This window comes from Haliotis asinina, chromosome 1, assembly GCF_037392515.1.
Source record: "Haliotis asinina isolate JCU_RB_2024 chromosome 1, JCU_Hal_asi_v2, whole genome shotgun sequence".
NCBI lineage: Eukaryota > Metazoa > Mollusca > Gastropoda > Lepetellida > Haliotidae > Haliotis > Haliotis asinina.
In genome coordinates, this window is record NC_090280.1 from 14,809,687 (window position 1) to 14,832,634 (window position 22,948).

At 40.0% G+C, this 22,948-nt stretch overlaps 1 protein-coding gene across 1 annotated transcript; it reads right to left on the bottom strand.

Annotated features, from left to right (window-relative positions):
• Window positions 1-21,140: 21,140 nt before the first annotated feature.
• Window positions 21,141-22,364, bottom strand: LOC137284510 (uncharacterized). The gene has a single exon (XM_067816377.1). It carries the CDS (start codon window positions 22,362-22,364, stop codon window positions 21,141-21,143), a length of 1,224 nt encoding a protein of 407 aa, XP_067672478.1.
• Window positions 22,365-22,948: the final 584 nt, after the last annotated feature.

Below are 22,948 nucleotides of genomic sequence, written 5' to 3' on the forward strand. Positions count from 1 at the left end.
ACAAAAGCGACTCTCATCAGAGAAGATGACACGTCTCCACTCACGCTGACGCCAATTTTGATGACCCTGTGCCCATTGAAGTCGTGCTTGTCTATGGTGTGGTCGGAGTATTGGACGACGTGCTGGTCGGCGACATCGTAGGTTGGTGGCGCGCAGTCGTCGGATAACGGTGTCACGGCTGATGCGTCGATTATGTGTCCCGACAGTATCCCGAGCAGTTTGGCTTGCTGTTAAGAAAGGATCACGCTGGTGTTGCCGTGTCATGAGACGATCTTGCCTAGGGGTCGTGACCCTTGGTCGGCGGCTTCGTTGACGGTCATTGGTTGTCTGTGTTGTGTTATAGCGATGCTGGAGACGGTAGATTGTCGTTATGTTGACGTTAAAGTGCCGAGCAATGTGTTGGGCAGACTCTCCAGGGTGTAAACGTCCGATAGCCTGATTCTTCTCATGTTGGTTTAGTCGCGGCATTGTTGAACAATGAAGGATATGCCAAAGTTCTTGGCGGTTTTTATACCCACTACGGGTAGTGAAAAATCGTGCATATTCAATTCCACGTGGGAAGCGTGCATCATGTCCACATCTTCATTTGAGTGGTGCATTTTGGCGATTCGTTTTCGTCTTGTGATCACATTGATCTTATAAAATGATACAGAAAATGTTCCAAGCATCGCCATGCATCACTATGTACCGAAGGTATTATGAAATTAGGGGTCCAAATTTGGTTCTTCAGTTCAGATAGAAACTTGCGTTTCTTTTGCGTGTGAGTATACATAACAGTTCAAAACAGTAAGTGGAATATTATGCTTCAAATACGCACACTGTATAATTCACACAAACAACAAAGTTTTCTCACGTAGTACAGTAGTTAAAGATCCCTCCACACGTCTACAAATATACAATAACTGCGAACCTACGTAGAATTAACCATAAGCAAACATGAACATGAACGTGATTGTCTGTATTGCATAGCGGCTGTCGTCACTGGTACATGACAATGCGTTCTTCCAAAGATACATATGGTTATGCCTTTTTTCAGTGCCAGTATACTAGGTGTAATGATAAGAGACTTGCACACAGTCCACACATACCTAGCCAGGCGGACCCTACCCGGATATGCCTGCATCACAAGTGCTTCTCGCGAACCCTGTCACCTTTACACATCGCATTCAGTGTCTCAAGTAAACTTGTGCTGTTCAGTCCTCTATGGTTGGTTCTACTACTTGACAGGTATTAGATGAGCCAGCGCAGTGAATCCGTTTGCAATAAGCAGGCAAGGCAAGTAATCTGGACGAATAAGCTTGGCTGCTACAGGTAGAATGGCGATTAAGCACGTGCAATATATGCTGTCCATGGCGTAAAACCAATACAGCCACTGTTTAAAACGTGCCTCGTAGAGCGATTTAATTCAGCAAAACACCATTAAAACACAATCCGCAAGAGGAAATTGAATTTTACAATACTTAGACAACAACATGTTTCTCTCTTGTTCAATTTGAATGTTCTGGAGGGCGTTCTCATGTTTGCAAAGTGGGGTCATTTGTCAGGTCGTGGTTCATCTAATACTTGTCAAGGAGTAGCCTCACGTTCTTACATGGAGTCCTTTTGTCAGAGAATGGCCAAACTGCATCCACCCTCACCTTGACTGGTAATCTTGCGCGGAGAACTGGCATAAGTGGGGTATTTTGTGGCATTGCAAAAGATGCAGTAAAGGGAAGGCTCTTGCGTGAAGATGACATGACTTTAGATAAGACTGTTACTATGTGCTGAGGTGCTGAAGCTAGTAAAGTCCAACTTAAAAAACTTCATGCACTAGACATCCAGTCGGCACTGTATATATGTCCTAGAGTGCTAGTTCCGGTTCCTCTGAGCAATCCGATACATGTGGCCACTGAAGATGTACACACGCTCTCAGATGTCCTTCATCTGGAAAATCATGTCATAATTGTGGGAAACATAATCACCTTGCTAGATTTTGCAGGTCCAAAAATCAGTCATTGAAAAGTAAAGTTCCCTTTGTTGAGGAAACCGAAGCTTAACTCTTTGTGGATTCAGCTGATACAGATGCCGTTGTGACAAAGTTTGGATAGTCTCACTACAAGTCAAAATCAAGTTCTTGCCCTTAGTGAGTGAGTGAGGTAACATTTAACGTCACATCGGCAATATTTCAGCCATATCGTGACGAGAACATAAAAACCTGTCAACGAAAGAGAGTAAAAACACTAGAACATCACAGATATGAATATAAAACCAGCATGAAAAACTAAAACATTGTAAGTAAAGAAGACAATACATGATAAAACACGAGCTATAGATCGCCAACAACCGAAAGTAGATCAACATACTAGGGACCATGGGGACTTACATTACCTTTGCTACCTGCGTGGACCCAAGCTGGATTTACACCATCCCTTCAGCTGCTGGCGAGTATACGAAATGCTAGCCAAATATAAAATGACAAGAATGCTACGATTAAAAACCTGGTAGACTTAAATTTACTATCAATGTTTTGGGACTTACGTACCCTCTCAGGAGGACAATAATTTTACACTACTTCAACCCCCTTTGAGGGTACAGCCACTAACAATACAAGTTACCAATCTAAGCTACCAATATTTAAAATACATTTATTTACAAAACATAGTACTCAAAATTCAACCAAAAAATCAATTTCCTTTAAAAAACCAATAACTAAATGAGAAGCAACAGTGGTAAAAAGATCCTTGATGGTTCTGACATTGAAATATCTATCCCTTGTGATGGAGAATTCCACACAGTCAAGAAGGATATGCTTGACCGTGACTCTCTCATCACAAGGGATACAAAATGGAGGACCCTCACCTTTTAACAGGTAGTTATGGGTAAATCTTGTATGGCCAATACGACATCGTCGGAGTATGACCTCTTCAAATCTGGACTGACAACCCAAGTGGGTATAACCAATGTAAGGTTTTATCTCATGTAATTTATTTATACCCACTTGACTGTCCCACTTCCTCTGCATCAGATTACGGATATAAGATCTAATGGTGGCTTTGTAATCACTGTAAGGAATAAGAAGTGGTGTCACAGATTTGTTGAGTGCTGCTTTAGCAGCGAGGTCAGCCAATGTGTTCCCAGAGATTCCTACATGGCTGGGTAACCAACAAAAGACGATGTCGCACTGGCCAGTAGCAAGATTATTATACAATTCAATAATTTCAATTAAAAGTGGATGTTTACAAGAAATATTTTTGATCGCCTGAAGGCAAGAAAGAGAGTCTGAATAGATTATATATTGTTTACGTTTAGGGTGTCTTTGAATATATTTGAGAGCTGTTAATATGGCGTTGGCTTCAGCTGTAAAAATAGAACTATTATCTGGTAATCTAGAAGATATTGTTTCGGATCCAATGACAGTGGCACAGGCCACTGCGCCACCGTCCTTGGACCCATCTGTAAATAAAGATTTATAATTGCTGTATTTATGCTTCATTTGGTTATATTCCTGTTTATATTGTAATTCCTTAGTTTCTGCTTTTTTAAATGATGTTAATGTTAGGTCCACTTGGGGCCTAACCATCTGCCAAGGGGGAGAAGAAAGAAGATGAAAGGGAGCTATGCTTTCCAGTTGAATGCCGGCTGAAGAAAGAAATGGCTTAATTCTATGCCCTAGAGGTGGAACCAGAGAAGATTTCTCGTTGTATAAATCTTCATAAAGGGGATTGAAGACACAATCAAATACAGGGTTAGATTCATTAGAATACAATTTAGTAATGTACTGCAAAGCTAATTTTATACGGCGCTGCTGAAGAGATGGTTCATCAGCCTCAACGTAGAGACTGTCAACAGGTGATGTTCTAAAAGACCCAAGACAAAGTCTTAGACCTTGGTGATGGACAGAATCAAGAAGTATCATGTTGCTTTTGCAAGCACCACCATATACGATGGAGCCATAATCGAGTTTTGAACGGACAAGTGATCGGTATAAATGTAGGAGAGTTGCTTGATCCCCTCCCCATTTTGAGTTGGATACCACTTTTAGTAAATCGAGTGCCTTCAAGCATTTTGTTTTTAGTGATTTGATATGCGGCAAAAAGGTTAAGTGGGAATCGAAAATTAGACCCAAGAACTTGGCCTCCTTTACAACTTTGATGGGAGAACCATTTAAAAATAGTTCTGGGTCCTTATGCGGCTTATATTTTCTACAAAAGTGTATACAATTAGTTTTTGATTTAGAAAATTTAAAGCCGTTTTCAAGACACCATTTATTTATTTTGTTTAAACACAACTGCAATTGTGTTTCAATAGTATGCATATTTTTACCTCGACAAGAAATATTAAAATCATCCACAAAAAGTGATCCATCGATTGAATCATTTAAAACCTTGGATAAACTGTTTATCTTGATACTAAAAAGTGTTACAGATAAAATACTGCCTTGTGTGATATGAAAAGAGGTAAACGACCCCTTAAACCGAAGTCATGTAAATCCTTCAAAATGCCATGCTTCCAGGTAGTATCGTAGGCCTTCTCGAGATCAAAGAAAATCGATACTGCATGTTGTTTATTTACTAGAGCATTTTTAACAAAGGATTCTAGGCGTACCAGATGATCAATGGTACTACGATTTTTCCGGAAACCACATTGAATACTTGTGATAAGGTTATTGGTTTCAAGATGCCAAACTAATCTATTATTCATCATTCGTTCCATGGTTTTACAGACACAGCTAGTGAGAGATATTGGTCTGTAATTCGACGGATCTGTATGATCCCGGCCAGGCTTTGGTATTGGGACCACAATGGCATTACGCCAGGAAGGTGGGAAATTTCCTGATGTCCATATTGAATCAAAAATGTTTAGCAACGTTTCCAGACACAATTCGGGCAAATGCTTCAGGAGCTGATAGTGGATATCATCAGCCCCTGTTGCTGTATCATGCGCTTGCTCAAGGGCGGTATGTAGCTCATGTATTGAGAATAATTCATTATAATCCTCACCATTGTCTGAGTTAAAATTTAATCTTTTCTTCTCCTGTTGTTTCTGAAACTTTTGAAACTCAGGGACATAATTGGAAGAGGATGAATGCTTGGCGAGAGTTTCACCAAGTCTATTTGCAATATCAGTTTTGTTACTTAATAATAGGTGTTATCACCATCCTTTAGGTGATGAACAGTAGATTTCGAACCTTTGCCCTTTATTCTTTGGATCATGTTCCACACCTTTGTCATTGGCGTGCGTGAATTTATTTTACTAACGTAATTTCTCCACGACTGACGCTTATTTTGTTTGAATGCCCGTCTAGCATTTAAAAGTTTTACTTTATCTTGATAATGTACGGTAGGGTGTCGGCGAAAATACTTTTCAGCTTTCCTTCTAAACTTTCTTGCCTGTTTACATTCATTATTGAACCACGGTTTACGAATGTGAGGAACTGCAGAGGACTTAGGAACAGACTGGTCAGCAATTTCATTTAACTGAGCAGAAAACAACTCTATCGGGTCTGATATATTGATAAATTTTTCTGGTATTAATTTTTCCATACACAATGTTTCATATAAAGACCAATTGGCCTTATTAAAATTCCACCGTGATAAAGGTGGGTCATCGTCAGGTTTGATAGCTTTTAGGACAGTTGGGAAGTGGTCACTTCCGCAAAGGTCATTATGAACAGACCAGTCAAATTCGTTGTACACGTTTGAATCAGCAAGGGACAGATCAAGTGCAGAATACGATCCTGTACCAGGATGTAAATAGGTGTTTGATTCGTCATTAAAAACACATAAGCTATTTTCAGATAGAAAATCCTCAATAACCTTGCCTTTATTGCTTGTACTTGTACTTCCCCACAGAGGGTTGTGCGCATTCAAATCGCCCATGATAATACAGGGCTTTGGTAACTGATCATATAGATTCTGAAGATCAGTTTGTCGAAGAGCAAACGAGGGTGGAATGTACAAAGAGCATAGAGTGACCGCAATGTGCAAGCTGAGGCGAATAGCTACGGCTTGGAGTTTTGTATTCAGGCGAACAGCGCTATGAATGATATTCTGTCTAACTAATATAGTTGAACCTCCAGTCGCTTTATCCCCAGTAGGAGAAAATGAATGATAAGAACAATACTGCCTTAAATCAAATGCATCGGTATGTTTGAGATACGTCTCTTGGAGACATAGTGCTGACGGTTTAAAGTCTTGAACCAACAACTGTACTTCATTTAAGTTATGTTTACGTCCTCTGCAATTCCACTGTAATAGATCAGATGAATAACCCATTGTGGTTTAAATATCTAAGGAGCAGCAACAGGAGATACTGCTCTCCCTTTCTTTTTCGGTGAGTGACCACTTGAATGGCCACCAGCGCTCACACGGGTGGATACTTCAGTATCCATATCTTCAAGCAATCCGTATTTATTGTGAAGTAGCACAGTGTCTTTTAGTGCCTTCGGCAATCTATCTGACTGACTCTGCTGTTTCTTACTATCTACTTTGGCACACTTTGACATTTTGATTTGATGGGATTCTGTTTGTGTAGATGATGTTGTTCCTGTTGGTTTTAACGATGGCTGTTTTGAATCTGAGGCTGCTTTTTGAATCAATACTGTTTCGGAAAGGGATGTTGGATGGTCCGATGTGACCCAAGTTAAATCAGTTTGACACGGAACAGACGCGGTCACCTTTTTGGCTGCTGAAGCATAAGATCTCGGTTCAGCATTTTCAGGTATAAGTAGTCGTGCTTGTTGTCTGGCTTCAGAGTAACTGATTCGTTTCTCATATTTCAGTTTCTGCACACTGGCTTCATATTTCCAAATGGGACAGTCTTTTGATGATGCCATGTGATCGCCTTTGCAATGTAAACACTTAATGGTGTTAGTGCACATCTTCCCATCATGATCAGATTCTCCACATCTGAAACAAGTCAGTTTATTCTTACAAGAATTTTGCCCATGACCAAACTTCTGGCAATTGAAACAACGTGTAGGGCGTGGAATAAAAAGATCCACAGGCATAGAGAAACATCCTACCTTAATAGAACTTGGCAGCACTGGCGTGTCAAAAGTCAAAAGGTATGTATTTGAGGGGGGGAAAACACGGTCATCTTTACGATAAGTAAACCGCTTTGCATCAATGACACCTTGACTTCTAAGCTCTGATACGATTCCTTCTATAGATGCATCAGCAAGACTTCGGTCTCTATCACGGATAAGGCCCTTAGAGAAATTAAGGGTTTTATGTGCAGAACAGGTAATTGAAATGTCTGCTAATTTCGTTGAAGTCATAAGATTAATAGCTTGTGATTTCCTGGCACACTCAACCAAAAGACCTCCAGAGCGTATTTTTGTAACATCTTTCAAGACACCAGCTTTACCTTGTAGACCCTTTTCCAAAAGGAATGGTGAGTAGGAAGAAAGGGCACGCTCACCCTTTGCTTCAAGCACCAGAAAGCGTGGCCAAGTATACCTTTCAGAATACAATAATTTGGTAACGATGTCATCTTCATCAGAATCAAGTTCAGAATCGGATTCTGAAAGTTGACGTTTTGTTTTTTTTGGATCGTGTTTACCCATGTTGAACTGTATATTGGTTCAGCAAACCTGTTCCCTGCCCGCCATGGAGCGCCAACAAGGGCGATGTCATACGTAAGCGGACTTCCAGCAAACTGACAGAAAAGGGTTACAGGAATGGTATACTCCAGTTAATCCAGAGGAATAACCAGACTGGCCCATGAGCCACCGCCTTCTGGCACAGGACTCTAGGCAATATAATATCAGGAATAATTTCAAAAAGCCAAGACCAAATAATATATTAGATTTGTGCAATTATAAATCACTATGCACAGGGCCTGGCATGACCAGCCGATTGGTAGAACCGGGCCCATTCTACCACCCGTCTAGGCGAAGTTAGGGCCAAAGTGGTGTGTTGGGCAAGAGGAACGCGGTTCCAGGAACCTATTGCCCTCAACCACCAGGATCCCCTCCTCCGTCGACACAGGGCCGCAACCCACGGCAAACGGGTTGGTGGACCAAATATGCCCCCGGGTCCACTACGGGGGTGTCGGCGAGCTCTTGGCGTTACCCAGCACCCACCACGAGGAGGTGGCTCGCCACGGGTGCCCTTGCCCTTATACTTGACACAGGTGATCAAGCTAATATCTTTTCTGAGAAATGCTTCAACATGCTACTTGACAAGCTAAGACTGCGTCCCAAGCGGAACCCACTGAATACTCTCATGTTGATATTCCTGTAATGGGTCGGTTTACAGCTACAGTTTGTTACAAGAACACACAAGTTGATCTCATGTTTGTTTTAACTCCAGTCTATTCTAGGGCTGAAAGCATGTGACCAGTTGAATTTGGTACGTCGTGATGTCTCTGTTGATGCTGAGTTACCTCTAGATAGAGATGTAGTGTCTCAGAACTATGCAGAGGTGTTGCAGGGTGTGGGTAATCTGCCAGCTGTTCACCATATCAAGCTAGACAATGATGTTCCGCCTGTTGTGCAAGCATGTCGTCGAGTTCCCTTTGCTTTGCATGACAGATTGAAGGAAGAATTCAGTTGCATGGAGGAGCGTGACGTGATAACCAAGGTGAATAAGCCAACTAACTGGGTGAGTCCTCTTGTACTTGATGAAAAGCCTACCAAGCAATTGAGAGTCTGCCTCGGCCCTAAAGACTTGAACAAGGCCATTAAACGTGTCGATTTTAAACTTCGTACACAAGAGGAAATCACTGCAAACTCGAATGCATGATGCATGTTGCATGTTGCAAACTTGGTGCATCAGCTGGATTTTGGCAACTGAAGATGGATATGGAGAATTCTAAGCTCTGTTAATTCATAACACACCTTGGAAGATATAGCTTCCTATGGCTTCCTATGGCATGTCTTCTGCCCTAGAATTATATCACAAGACGATACATGTCCTGTTCGATTCAGTGGAAGGTGTAGATATCTCCATGGATGACATTATTGTGTTAGACTCAACGCCTGACGATCATGATAAACATCTTTCTCAGATTCTTGATATCCCATGTCAGAATAACTTGAAGTGTAAAGCAGACACACGTCTTTTGGGGATCACCAGTTTGGCATTTCATGGCTATTTGATCAGCAGTGATGGGGTGAAGTCAGATGTCCGGAAGGTTGAAGCAATACAGACCTACCTGTAAGAAAGATGTCCAGAGCTATTTGGGTATGATAAAATACCTATGTAAATTCATCCCTCATTTTTCTCAGACAGTTGTTGGATTAGGTTGTTGATTTGTAGTGGCTGCCTCAACAGGAATAAACATGGTTGTCTCTGATGCAAGTTATATCGCAGGAACCTGTCCTGAGGAAGAACAAACTTTCGCCTGACGCTTCCCAGAGTGGTTTAGGTGCTGTCCGACTGCAGAAGGATGGTTCCCATTGGCTGCCTGTTGCTTATACTTCCAGATCTCTTATCAGTGCTGAAACAACGTACGCGCAAATTGAAAAGGAAATGTTGTCAATAACCTTTGCATGTGACCATTTCTATCAGTACATAAATCAACAGTCCATACTTGTTGAGTGATGGAATCGCTGATGTTACAACTCCATCGCTGTCGAGTCATCTTCTGTGACGTCTCCTGTGTCTGTGGCACCCGTGGCGAGCCACCTCCTCGTGGTGGGTGCTGGGTAACGCCAAGAGCTCGCCGACACCCCCGTAGTGGACCCGGGGGGATATTTGGTCCACCAACCCGTTTGCCGTGGGTTGCGGCCCTGTGTCGGTGGAGGACGGGAGCCTGGGGGTTGAGGGCACTGGGGACCTGTGACTGCGTTCCCTTTGCTCAACACACCCCTTCGACCCTTACTTCACCTAGACGGGAGGTTGAATGGGCCCGGTTCAACCAATCGGCTGGTCATGCCAAGCCTTGTGCATGGAATCTATATATATTTATCACTGCACAAGTATAATTTGAAATTGATGTAATTTTGGTCTTGGTTACATTTTTATAAACATGTTTGATTTGAATTATGACGTTTAGAACTTTGCCTAGAGTCTTATGCCCAGAAGCCGATGGCTCACAGGCCAACCTGGTGGATCAATTATTCATAATTCTTCTGCTGGAGTATATCATCCGGGTATCATTGGTGCTGCAGGCTGGAGGCCCGCTTGCTTTAGCATTGTCCTTGTGATACTCCGTGGTGGGTGGGTAGCTCGGATGATGAAACCTAAATAACTCACCGTGGCTTACGAAACCCTCACTAAAAAGAGCAAACGTCCTCTTGAAAATGACCCTGTTGATGACCTCAGACCGTCTAAACACATTGACTACTGGCCACGTTTTATTGTCATTGAGACCAAAGATAATGCACCTTTAAAGTTAATCCCTTTTGCGGTGTCTAAGGGTATCCAGGGCATTGCCGGTGATGTAAAGAACATTAGAAAATTACGTTCTGGTGCTCTGTTGATCGAGTGCGCCAAAAGGCAAGAGTCAACGAACCTTTTGAACACTGATACTTTCGTTGGCACTCCGGTTACTGTCACGGCCCACAAAACACTGAACACGAGCAAGGGAATCGTACGTGATCGAGATCGCTTACTGGCAGACATGTCTGAACTTGACATAGCTTCCGAAATGAAAGACCAGGATGTATTATATGTCAAACGTTTTACAACCCGTAAAAACAACACAACTATTCAAACGAGTACCTATCTGTTTTCATTCTCATCACCTACTGCTCCAACATCACTTAAAGCTGGATACTCTAATATCAGTGTGGAAAAGTACATTCCGAATCCCCTTCGGTGTTTCAAATGCCAAAAGTTCGGCCACGGTGTCAATACTTGCACATTGTCTGTTGTGTGTGCTCACTGCAGTGAAAAGACACACACAACAGAACATTGTGACAGTAACCTCAAAAAATGCACCAACTGCTCAAGAGAGCATTCCTCATTTTCAGAACAGTGTCCTATTTGGAAAGAGCAAATGGAGATAAACTGAATAAAGTTTACTCAATATATCTCCTTTTCTGAGGCAAAAAAACTGGTAAAGAGGTCTGATCTTCAAGAAAGTTATGCTACAGTAGCAAAAACATCATCAGAGTCTACGTCTAAAATAACAAAATCAACCACAGCCTGCCAAACTACTTTGACTTGGGTAAAATGCGATTCTCCACAGCCTTTGTACCCTGCCATATCATCTCAGACTGAGGAATCACTTCCTAGTACATCAAAGTCTTCCTCTGATCACAAATCATCATCATCTCAGTCACACTCAAAGTCTCAATCGACAGCTGATAGTCAACAAACGGTGAAAAGTAAACCGAAGACAAAGCCTGATGCTTCAAAGCAACAAAGTGGCAGAGCTCCTAAAGGGTCACAAAATAAAATTCAGTTGTACAATAAGTATGGGTCTCTTGAAGACATGGACATTTCTGAAAACGTCCATTCTAGGGCACATAGCTTGTCGCCCTCCAAAAGAGTGCGGGGTAGATCCCCAATAAATCCCCCCAAAAGATAGTTTATTCCAATAATATTGTACAGTGGAACTGTAGAGGATTGAGGACTAATTTGCATGAATTACAGCTATTAGTCCAGGATTTTACACCTTCAGCGATATGTCTCCATGAGACATATTTAAAACAAACAGATACATTTGACCTTCGTTATTTTAATGCATATCATTGTTTCTCACCTCCGGATGAGAGAGCCACTGGCGGGTCATCCATTCTAGTCAGACAAATCGTTATTCAAAGCCCTGTTTCACTAAATACTAATATGCAGGCTGTTACTGTGAGAATTACTTTACATGTAGCGTTTACACTATGCTCACTCTATATTTCGCCGTCTTCGACATTTGCCAGAACTGATCTTCAAGCCCTGTATGACCAACTCCCGAAGCCCTGTATTATAATGGGAGATTTAAATGGGCACAACCCACTCTGGGGTAGTGTAACTACAACACTAAAGGGAAATTGTTGGAGGATGTTTGTTCTGACAATGATTTATGTATTTATAATGATGGTTCCAGCACATATTTACACCCTGGGACAGGGACCTATTCTGCTCTTGACTTGTCATTGACAAATTCAGAACTACTCACTGAATTCGAATGGTCAGTCCACGATGACCTCTGTGGAAGTGACCATTTTCCTACTGTATTCAAAGCTGTAACTCCATCCGATGTTCCTCCATCATCAAGACGAAATGTTAAAAAAGCTAACTGGGCTTTATATGAAATACTGTGATGAACTTTTCTGATGAACTGAATTCCATAGCTGATGAGTGTATACCTAATTCTTCTGCAGTTCCACACATAAGAAAACCATGGTTCAACGATGAGTGCAAACAAGCTAGGAAGGCAAGGAAAAAAGAAGAACATTATTTCCGTCGCCATCCTATGGTGCATAATTTAAATAAATTTAAAATTTTAAATGCTAAAGCACGGCGTACTTTTAAACAGAACAAACGCCAATCTTGGCAAAATTATGTATCCAAAATAAATTCTCGGACACCCATGTCCAAGGTATGGAACATGGTCCAAAAAATTAAAGGCAAGGGTACTAAATCTACCGTCCATCATCTTAAACATGGAAATCAGTTACTTACTGATAAATCAGATATCGCAAATAAACTAGGCGAAACCCTCGCTAAACACTCTTCCTCTTCAAATTATTTACCTGAATTCCAGCAGTATCAAAAACAACAAGAAAAGAAAACTATTAATTTCAATTCTGATAATGGGGAAGATTATAAAGAAACTTTTTCTATTCATGAGCTCCATACTGCTCTTGATCAAGCTCATGACACTGCTACAGGGGCTGATAACATACATTATCAACTCCTGAAACATTTATCAGAATCCTGTTTAGAGACGCTCTTGTATATATTTGATGATATTTGGACTTCCGGGAAATTTCCTTCTTCATGGCTTGATGCCATAGTAGTACCAATACCTAAACCTGGACGTGATCATACGGATCCATCCAATTATCGGCCGATTTCATTAACAAGCTGTGTTTGCAAGACCATGGAACGCATGATAAATAATCGACTTGTTTGGTATTTGGAAACTAATAACCTCATAACAGATATACAATGTGGTTTCCGGAAAAGAACAGAAGTACTATCGATCACTTAGTGCGTTTGGAATCATTTGTAAAAGACGCACTAATTAACAAACAACACGCTGTGTCTATCTTTTTTGATCTTGAGAAGGCATATGACATTACTTGGAAATATGGCATTTTACGAGATTTACATGACTTCGGGTTGCGAGGTCGTTTGCCTGAATTTATGGCCAAGTTTTTAAATAACAGACAATTCCAGGTCCGTGTGGGTTCTACCCTGTCTAATCATTACAATCAGGATCAGGGTGTTCCACAAGGCAGTATTTTATCAGTCACACTTTTTAGTATAAAGATAAACAGTTTATCAAAAGTTTTAAACGATTCAATTGATGGATCGTTATTTGAGGATGATTTTAATATTTCTTGTCGTGGTAAAAATATGCATACCATTGGACGACAACTACAGTTGTGTTTAAACAAGATTAATAAATGGTGTCTTGAAAACGGCTTTAAATTTTCTAAATCGAAAACTAACTGCATACATTTTCGTCGTAAATATAAACCACATAAAGACCCTGAACTATCTCTAAATGGCACACCAATTAAAGTTGTGAAGGAAGCTAAGTTCTTAGGTCTCATTTCTGACTCACACTTAACGTTTTTACCGCATATTAAATCACTTAAAACTAAATGCCTGAAAGCACTTGACTTGTTGAAAGTGGTTTCAAATTCTAAATGGGGAGGGGATCAAGCTACCCTTCTCCATCTATATCGATCTCTCGTACGTTCCAAACTTGATTATGGCTCCATTGTCTATGGTGGAGCCTGCAAAAGCAACTTAATTCTATTAGATTCAGTCCATCATCAAGGTTTAAGACTTTGTCTTGGTTCCTTTAGAACTTCACCTGTTGACAGCCTGTATGTCGAGGCTGATGAACTATCTCTTGAGCAGCGACGTATAAAATTAGCTTTACAGTATGTAACAAAACTATATTCAAATGAGTCAAACCCTGCATATAACTGTGTTTTCAATCCCCTTTATGAGGATTTATACAATAAGAAATCTTCTCTTGTTCCGCCTCTTGGTTTAAGAATAAAACCCTTTCTTTCTGCTGCCAGCATTGAGCTGAAAAACATAGCTCCCTCCCGTCTTCTTTCTTCTCCTCCTTGGCAATTGGTTAGGCCCCAAGTCGACCTAACATTAACAGCATTTAAAAAATCAGAAACAAATGAATTACAATATAAACAAGAATATCATCAATTAAAACATAAATATAGCAATTACAAACCCTTATTTACAGATGGATCCAAGGACGGTGTTGCAGTGGCTTGTGTCACTGTCATTGGATCCAGAACAATATCTTCTAGATTACCAGATAAGGGTTCTATTTTTACAGCAGAAGCTAACGCCATATTAACAGCTGTCAAATATATTCGAAGACACCCGAAACGTAAACAATATATCATCTATTCCGATTCTCTTTCTTGTCTTCAGGCGATTGAAAATTTACCATTTAAACATCCACTTTTAATTGACATTATTGAAATGTATAATAATCTTGCTACTGGCCAATGCGACATCGTCTTCTGTTGGTTACCAAGCCACGTAGGCATTTCTGGTAACACAATGGCTGATCTTGCTGCCATGGCAGCACTCAACAAATCTGTGACACCACTTCTTATTCCATACTCTGATTACAAAGCTAGCATTAGAACCTACATCCGTGATCTGATGCAAAAGAAGTGGGACACCCAAGTAGGTCTAAATAAGTTACATGAAATAAAACCGTATATTGGTTACACCTACTTGGAATGTCAGTCCAGATTTGAAGAGGTTATTTTAAGACGATGTCGTATTGCCACACACGATATACCCATGCATACCCATGCGATGTCGTATTGGTATTCATACCTTTTACAAGGTAAGGATCCTCCGTTTTGTATCCCTTGTGATGAGAGAGTCACAGTCAAGCATATCCTGCTTGACTGTGTTGAATTCTCCATCACAAGGGATAAGTATTATGCAGTTAAAACAATGAAGGATCTTTTTACCAGTGTTGGGTCTCATTTAATTATTGTTTTTTTTAAAAGAAATTGACTTTTTGGTTGAATTTTGAAAACCTTTCGTGTAAATAGATGTATTTTAATTATTGGAAGTTTGGATTAGTAACTTGAATTGTTAATGGCTATACCCTCAAAGTGGGTTGAAGTATTGTAAAATTATTGCCCTCCTGAGAGGGTACGTAAGTCCAAAAGCATTCACAGTCAATTTAAACTTTCCATTGTTCTTAATCGTAGTATTTGTGTATTTTTAACTTTTGGCTAGATGTGTCTAAATTGCTAACAGCTGAGGAGATGATGTAAATCCAACAAGGGTCCATGCAGGTAGCAAAGGCACTGTAAGTCCCCATGGTCCCTAGTGTGGTGATCTACTTTCGGTTGTTGGCAATCTATAGCCTGATTTTATATTGTATTGTCCGAATAGTGATATTAGTTTTAACTTTCCACACTAGTTTTAATTCAAACTGTGATATTCTAGTTGTTTTACTGTCCTTCGTTGACAGGGTCTTATACTATACATATATTTCATTTCAGAATTAAATGTTCTCGTCACGATATGGCTGAGACATTGCCGATGTGACGTTAAATATTAACTCACTCACTCCTGTGTCTGTGATGTCTTCGTCGCCGACTGTGCCTAGAAATGGCCTTGTGTCCAAGTCACCCGTGAGACTGGGAGTGGATTGACTGTTGTATGCGAAACGGACTTTATGTTTATGCCTAGAGCTATTGCGGGGAAATTACTCGGGGATCTCCACGCCTTCAAAAGCAAACACAGAGGGGTCTCAGGCAAAGCATGGATGCTTTATTCTTTAGACAATCAATAAATAGATAAACCAGTCAATCAGCCAGTCAGTCAATAAACAGAACATTCAATAAATCAGGTCAATCGGAATAATTGAGTAATGAAATACAAGTAACTAGGGTTTCTTTACCCAAACACAAGGAAGCAAATTTGAGCTATGGTGGAAAATCCTTATGTTAAATCAAAGATAAGGCACTCAACTAAGGAAACCCCCGAAACTGAGGCCAATATTCAATATGTTTTGTTTGAAATAAAAGTATAAGCACTTTGTGATTCTTGCAGCAATACCCACTAAAAGGTATTAAAATGTGTTCTTGTCATGTGTGGTGCGCAGGAAACACACACTGTGGGGCCAAACCAGTACCATCTGCATCTTCGTCCTAGCTCATTAATCTCTCTTGTAATTTTGGTAAATAAATGAAACAAGAAGCACTATAAAATACATCACGTTTTATTCTGGGAAACAGCAGCTGGAATATACAAACCTTTATAACTGCAAAGCAATATATATCAACAAAGGTCATGCTTTAAGTCACAACTTGTGAATTAATATACTTGTGTAATGAATAAAGGAATGCATGTAAGAACACGTGTTCCGTTATTTATTTCCACAACTTCACTCTCGGTACAATAATACCTTGTGTAGAAACCTGGATAAGAATAAAGCAACAATTGTACTTTCACGTGTTCCCTTTTTCGTTAAGAGTATATAACTGATTATGGTGTTAAAATAATTATGCAATATTTCTGCTCATGTGATAATTTGGTAAAATTATCTGAAAAGGACATGAGGAATTTAAAAAGAAGGCAAAACATGTATAATGCAAGACAACTAACAGAACGTTTCATACCGAAAACAGAAAGTTCCCTGCCGACCTCTAGTTAGAAGTCATGCACTTCTGTTTTAAGGACCCTTTCACTCAATTCCAGTAAAATTGAAAACTCACTGTCACAAATATTTCAAATACCAAAACATGGATTTTGCAAGAAGAAAATGAGCAGCAAAGTGCGACCTACCCACTTGAACTTTAGATGCATATTTTTCTGGTCAATGACTCTGTGACTGAATAGTCTTTGCATTTGTTTGTTACTGGTGCAAGAAACGTTCACCATTTTGCCTCCACCTCATAATATCACTGTTTGATAGTAATTCATAACTCATGCTCATCATAAGATCGGAATCATACTAATGACTACGTGCATGCATTAAGCAGTTTGTCCTACACATCTAGATGGCTTTGCCACTGTTATTTACATTTGTTTGTTGTTGAACACTTCACTCAGCAATATTGCTAGATAATGGTAGGCCATGAATGATACGCAGAGCAAAATCCAATACACATTTCCATCACATTGTAAAGTATATGCTGAAGCAGACCATATGATCACTTAATACATACAACAATAATAAAACTGCTACATCCATTCAGATTACATCTGCAGAAACATCTGGTGAGCACAACACACACGACAAATCAGCTTCAGGGTGACCTTTACATTCTCACAATGTTTCCAATTTCTAGTCTCTTTCCCTGCTATGAAGACAACAAAAACAAAATTTCATAGATGGTCATGTGACAGAGATAACATTGAGACAATACGACTGCTTAAATACTCTACTCAGGGCATACCCTTCTTCCTCAGATCTCTTCTCATTTCATTATTGTGTACATTTATAAGAAAATGTCCAATCAGCATAGGAATACACAGCATTTAGTCAATATTCTCTCTGACTGAATAATACTGACACAATTTTTAAAGTATTGTCGGAAATAGCAAAAGAAACCCCTTGTTTTTAGGCTATTACTCTGTATCCCACCGCATTATAGATGTTATACCTGTAAATGACTTAATATAATTCAATGGCGACCCCAAAGGTTTAGTCATTAACTTTTACTTTAAGAATAAAGGTAATTCGAATACTTGCTTGAATAATGAAAACTATTACAATTTTATCATTGTCGAACATTGGAGTAAATGCAGTAAATGGAGATCACTATTATGTAAATATTCGTGATAATTTATTTGAAACATTCATATTTGAATTTTAATGAAACGATAACTGGCAAACATGGCAATAGCCAACGAAGCGGTTCAAGTCAAGTTTACAGTTGCCATGGTGACAATGAGTCTGAGTTTTACAATGTACACTCTGCCCCGAAGTCCGTGCGTGCTCCTGACCTTGACGGCTTAATGATTAAAATAATACATGTCTAATAACGAAAAGTAGATAATTTCTGATTATTTCATAATGAGACTGATATCAAAGAAAAATGCCTGTATATCTTAAACTATTCTAGACTAGTATTACATCGCTGCAGCGTCATGATAAAGCGTGTACATTACATGGACATATATTTATAAGACATTGCCAGAATGTGAGTTCAGCTAGATAAGTTTACATGAAGTATTATGGTATTCTAGAACATTAGCAGTCACAAATTGGATATCGTTAACGTAAATTACAAACATATATTTGCTTCTGGCGCTAACGTGACGTATAGCATACATGGCAAGTAGTGTACATGACAAAGATACAGTTGCATCAATGTGGAACACTTCACTGACGTTGTACATGTCGAATGTGTTGTACACAGACTATTTTAGCATCCACTACCCCGTACAAGAATAGGCTCGTTTAACGTGACAACCTCTACAATACGTCTACCTTTTAATACCAAATTGTATCATGTTTAATTTTGACTAAATGTAACAGTTACTTAAATTCATTGTTCAGGTAGTGTAGAAGAGTTATAAGCACAGTCCGACAAAAATGACCAGGCAAAAGCGACTTATCTTCAAAAACAAACAGAGAGGGATCTAAGGCAAAGCAGGAACGATTCTAGTGTGTAACCATCCTGTATATAGGCCTCCTGTCCGAATTTGAAAGCAAGTCTGTACGCGCGAGTTTAATTGTCAGTTTTTATAATAGAATATGTGACATGTTGGTTACCTTACGCAAGTTTGATGACAGATGCTAGCGCTGAATACTGAAATAGTGAAAGTTAGACAACCACTAACACTGCCGCTTTAATGTCACAGTTCGTGCTGGTTTCTTTGATAGATTATATTTGACTTGGTCATCTTTGGCTACAATATCAGACTTCCTGCGTTGACAAAGCCCTCTGTTACGATTAAGATACAATGTGACCTAACAATTAATTGTATGTAGGTTGACCGGTTGTGATTGTACGTAGCATCGCGTGGCCAGATGCGGCACCTTGTATCCTGAGGTAATAAGTGATAATACTCTAAGTAGAGTTAGATTAAAATAAAGTCAAATATACATTGTGGAATATTTTTCGAATTTTAGTTAAAACTGGAAGTAAAATATGACAATTTTGATCCTGTTATATATGGTTAGCCATGTTAGATGTTTCGGGTGGTTCCCCGCCAGTTGGAAATGTTTCATACTTGAGAGGGGATATGTAATGATAAAAGACTTGCCCACAATCTAAATGTACACCTAGCCAGGTAAGTGGGACTGGCACCTACCCGGGTGTGCCTGTCAACCGCCAACGGAGTCTGAACACATCCCATTCAGTGTCTCAGTTAAACACGTTGGACCTAGCGTCTCATTGTTACACTAGGTAAGACGAATACATACAGTACAATCAATGTGACTCACTGTGAAACACTGAAGCTGCCAAGAGATGGCAATACATATCGGAACACAGGTTCTTGACTTGCATATGGCTGAAATATTGCCGACGATAAATATTAACTCACTTGCTCACCAGAGTGCAAGATGCACTATAACCTGATTAGAATGCCACAATGTGTTCATGAGAAAATATTGCATTTAAAATTCATTTAAACTACTTACGCTTCAATAAGTTCTCGTGTCACCACCACTCTCAGGAAGGTGACAACTGGAAAATATATCATACGCTGCCAGGGTGGTCATCAAACGTTCCGCTAAAAGCAATCATAACAATTGCATGATGTGGTAATGTGACACATGCAGTGCCCGGAGTTCGAAAACCGTTCGAGTATCTATATTTGAGTTCACTTTCAGTGTTTTGTTTAAACTATTTTATATGCTGAATATTGTACACTCAATTTAGCCGTAATAACTATTTTTATAGCAATTTTAAGCTTGTCAGAATATGCTTTAGTGACGTTAAAAATCCATTCGAACGGTAGATTCCATTTTGTTTACATATCATACTGTAAGTCCCCATGGTCCCTAGTATGGTGATCTACCTTCAGTTGTTGGCGATCTATAGCCTGATTTTATAGTGTATTGTCCAAATGGTGATGTTGTTTTTAACTTTCCATGCTAGTTTTAATTCCATTTGTGATATTCTAGTTGTTTTACTGTCCTTCGTTGACAGGTTTTATAGTAGACATATAATTGATTTTGATATTAGTTGTTCTTGTCACGATATGACTGAGATATTGCCGATGTGACGTAAAATATTAACTCACTTGTTTACATGTCATATGGTCGGTAGCAATCTTCAGAATAAAGATAAAATGATATTTTTTACATTTAACATGGCGGTAAGATAGTACGCTGTATTCTTCTCCCTCGGGTGATACGGTCTGATGTGTGTTTCATCTCTCAGGGGAGACTTATAAAGAGGCTTACATTCAAGGTGTATTACCGCTCAGAGAAGTTGGTACTGTGCGTAGAGCTCAGATCTCAAATCAGTTAAAGTTAAGGATCGTTGAGCTCGGATAGTCCTGGGATGGGTGAGCGTGTGTGGCAGCTTGACTCCTGAGAGTTTCAGAGACTTCAGTCCTGCCTCGCGCAGCGCATGGGAAACATGTGGTCTCACCTCAAGCAAGTGAGCTTGTTCAACATTTCCTCTGATCCCCCAGCAGAAAACGGGTACTCGATGAGATAAGATGAGTGTGACTATAACCTTGTAACACTTGACAGGCAGCTTGGGTCATCCGGGGTGGTAAGAAGCAGGTTGTAATTACAGTGTCCAGCGAGCAACTTGTGAGATGGATAATAGGCGCTGCATAAGTGAAATCTTCTCCTTCTTATTGTTATTAAATATCCATGGTGTTATTATACTCAGGTAGGACTGTTAGAGGCCCTATGCACCTTAACTCCTGTGTGGTGTCCAAGGTGCTACCTGTAAGGCAGGACATGCTAAACCTGGTGTCAACAGTGATATTCAGTGGTTCATTTCATATAGTTTCCAAAGCATATTTCCCCTTCATACCCAACCTATTCATTTCATACCCAATCTGTTCGCTTCATTGTTAGCATTCTTGTTTTCAAGTCTTCTCTTCTTACTGCTTGCATGATTATTCTTTTCTGATCACGAGATATATAAATCTCAAATCATCCTTGAATATTTCAGGGTTCATCCTAGACATGCGTTTCTCAACGTCGCCATACAGACCATCAACTATCTGCTCCTTCCCATCCAGTGACCGGGAATCTGAGAGACCATTCATGAATGTACTGTTGCCCCAGTTCCTGTGCGCAGACGTGTACATCCTGGCAAACTTCTCCCTATCATCGATTCCTTCTTTGTTTTTCTTCTCTCTCCAATCGTTGTAAAATACATCAGGGTTCACTACAGCTTCAGCTGACAAGAGGATTAATCCTGACCTGGAAACTGGTGACGTTTTGTCATCGAATGGCTTTCTGACCTGCTCCATGTTACGACAAGAAAAACAAAACTGTGTATTCGTGAACTCTTCTTTTGTGATTTTACCAGCGATACAGTATTCTTTCCATACCTCATTCAGCAGACCTACAAACGATTGCAAAAGGTATGTGTTTTCTCCAGTGTTTCTGTCATCAAACTCAGCACAGACACTTACGACAAGCAGGCCTCCCAGTTTCAGTTCTCTACTTCTTCCTAGTAAAAAGGTTTCCCAGTCCATCTCAGCTTGCTTGTGTAGTGCAGTCAACTCTTCAGTACTACTTTGGGCATCTTTGTAAATCGAGTATTTGGAGGTGGTTGGCGTCCTTGACAGCCAATGGACAGACGTCATCGACATCATGAAATGGATTGAGTTTGAAGGAACACATTGCTTGTAGAAGTTTGTCCCCGAGGCAAGAACGTAGACATTGTCCATTTCCAGGAGGTAGGACGGTGGATCAGGGATGATTCCTGCCATACGTTTGAAGAGGGAATTGAAATCATGCATTTCCAAGTCTTCATAGATCACCTGGAACTGGGTATCGGGGCCATGATGATCTTTCAGTGTTGCCAACAACTCATGGAAAATGGCCATGGCAGTGGAACCATCAGCTGCACCGTAGTCGGCAATGTTGAACACCGATTTTTTGTCAGTGAAGGGAATGGTTTTGGCCAAGCTGAGAATCTTTTCTCGAACTGGTTCAACGTATCCAAAATTTTGCTTTCCGAGTGTTGATCCATAATTTCCGTCACCCGTTTTTCCATATGGGCGATATATCCCTGGAATATTTGCAAAGTGTCTCACGGGGACAGACGTTATTCTCTTGCGAATTTGTAAATGTCCTCTGATTAATGCACAAAGTATCCGAATGGACATTATTGATGTAGTGGTTTTCTCCTTGTAATGCGTTGTGAGCAGTTCTGGTGGGGAAAGTTTTGTCTGAAGAAAAGAGAAATCCTATATTATTTATATCGTTCTGACACATCTTATTAACAAGGAATTCATAACAAAACATTTATGCATGCTTAGCAGAAAGATTTCCGTATGAAAATTTTCCGGCATGTATTTTGATCACCTTGCTTCTCCATAATATTCAGCCAACACATGTGAAATTGGTTTTGCCAAAAACTTTGAACAACAGAAGCATCTGCACCATAATCTAAGGACTGATCACATGTATCCAGTTTCTGTTTACTCTAACAAATGTTTAGAAGGCAGTCCCCTAACCCCATATACAATGAGCTGTCTAAATCACTTCAAGATAATGGTAAGATCCTTCACGCACTTGAATGAGTGAGTGAGTGAGTGAGTTAATATTTATCGTCACATCGGCAATATTGTAGCCATATCGTGACGAGAACAAGTAATAATGGCTTTGTAGATCAAGAATATTAGAAACTAACCCCCCGTTGACGAAGAACGGTAAAACCACAAGTATATATCACAGATACCCATTTCAG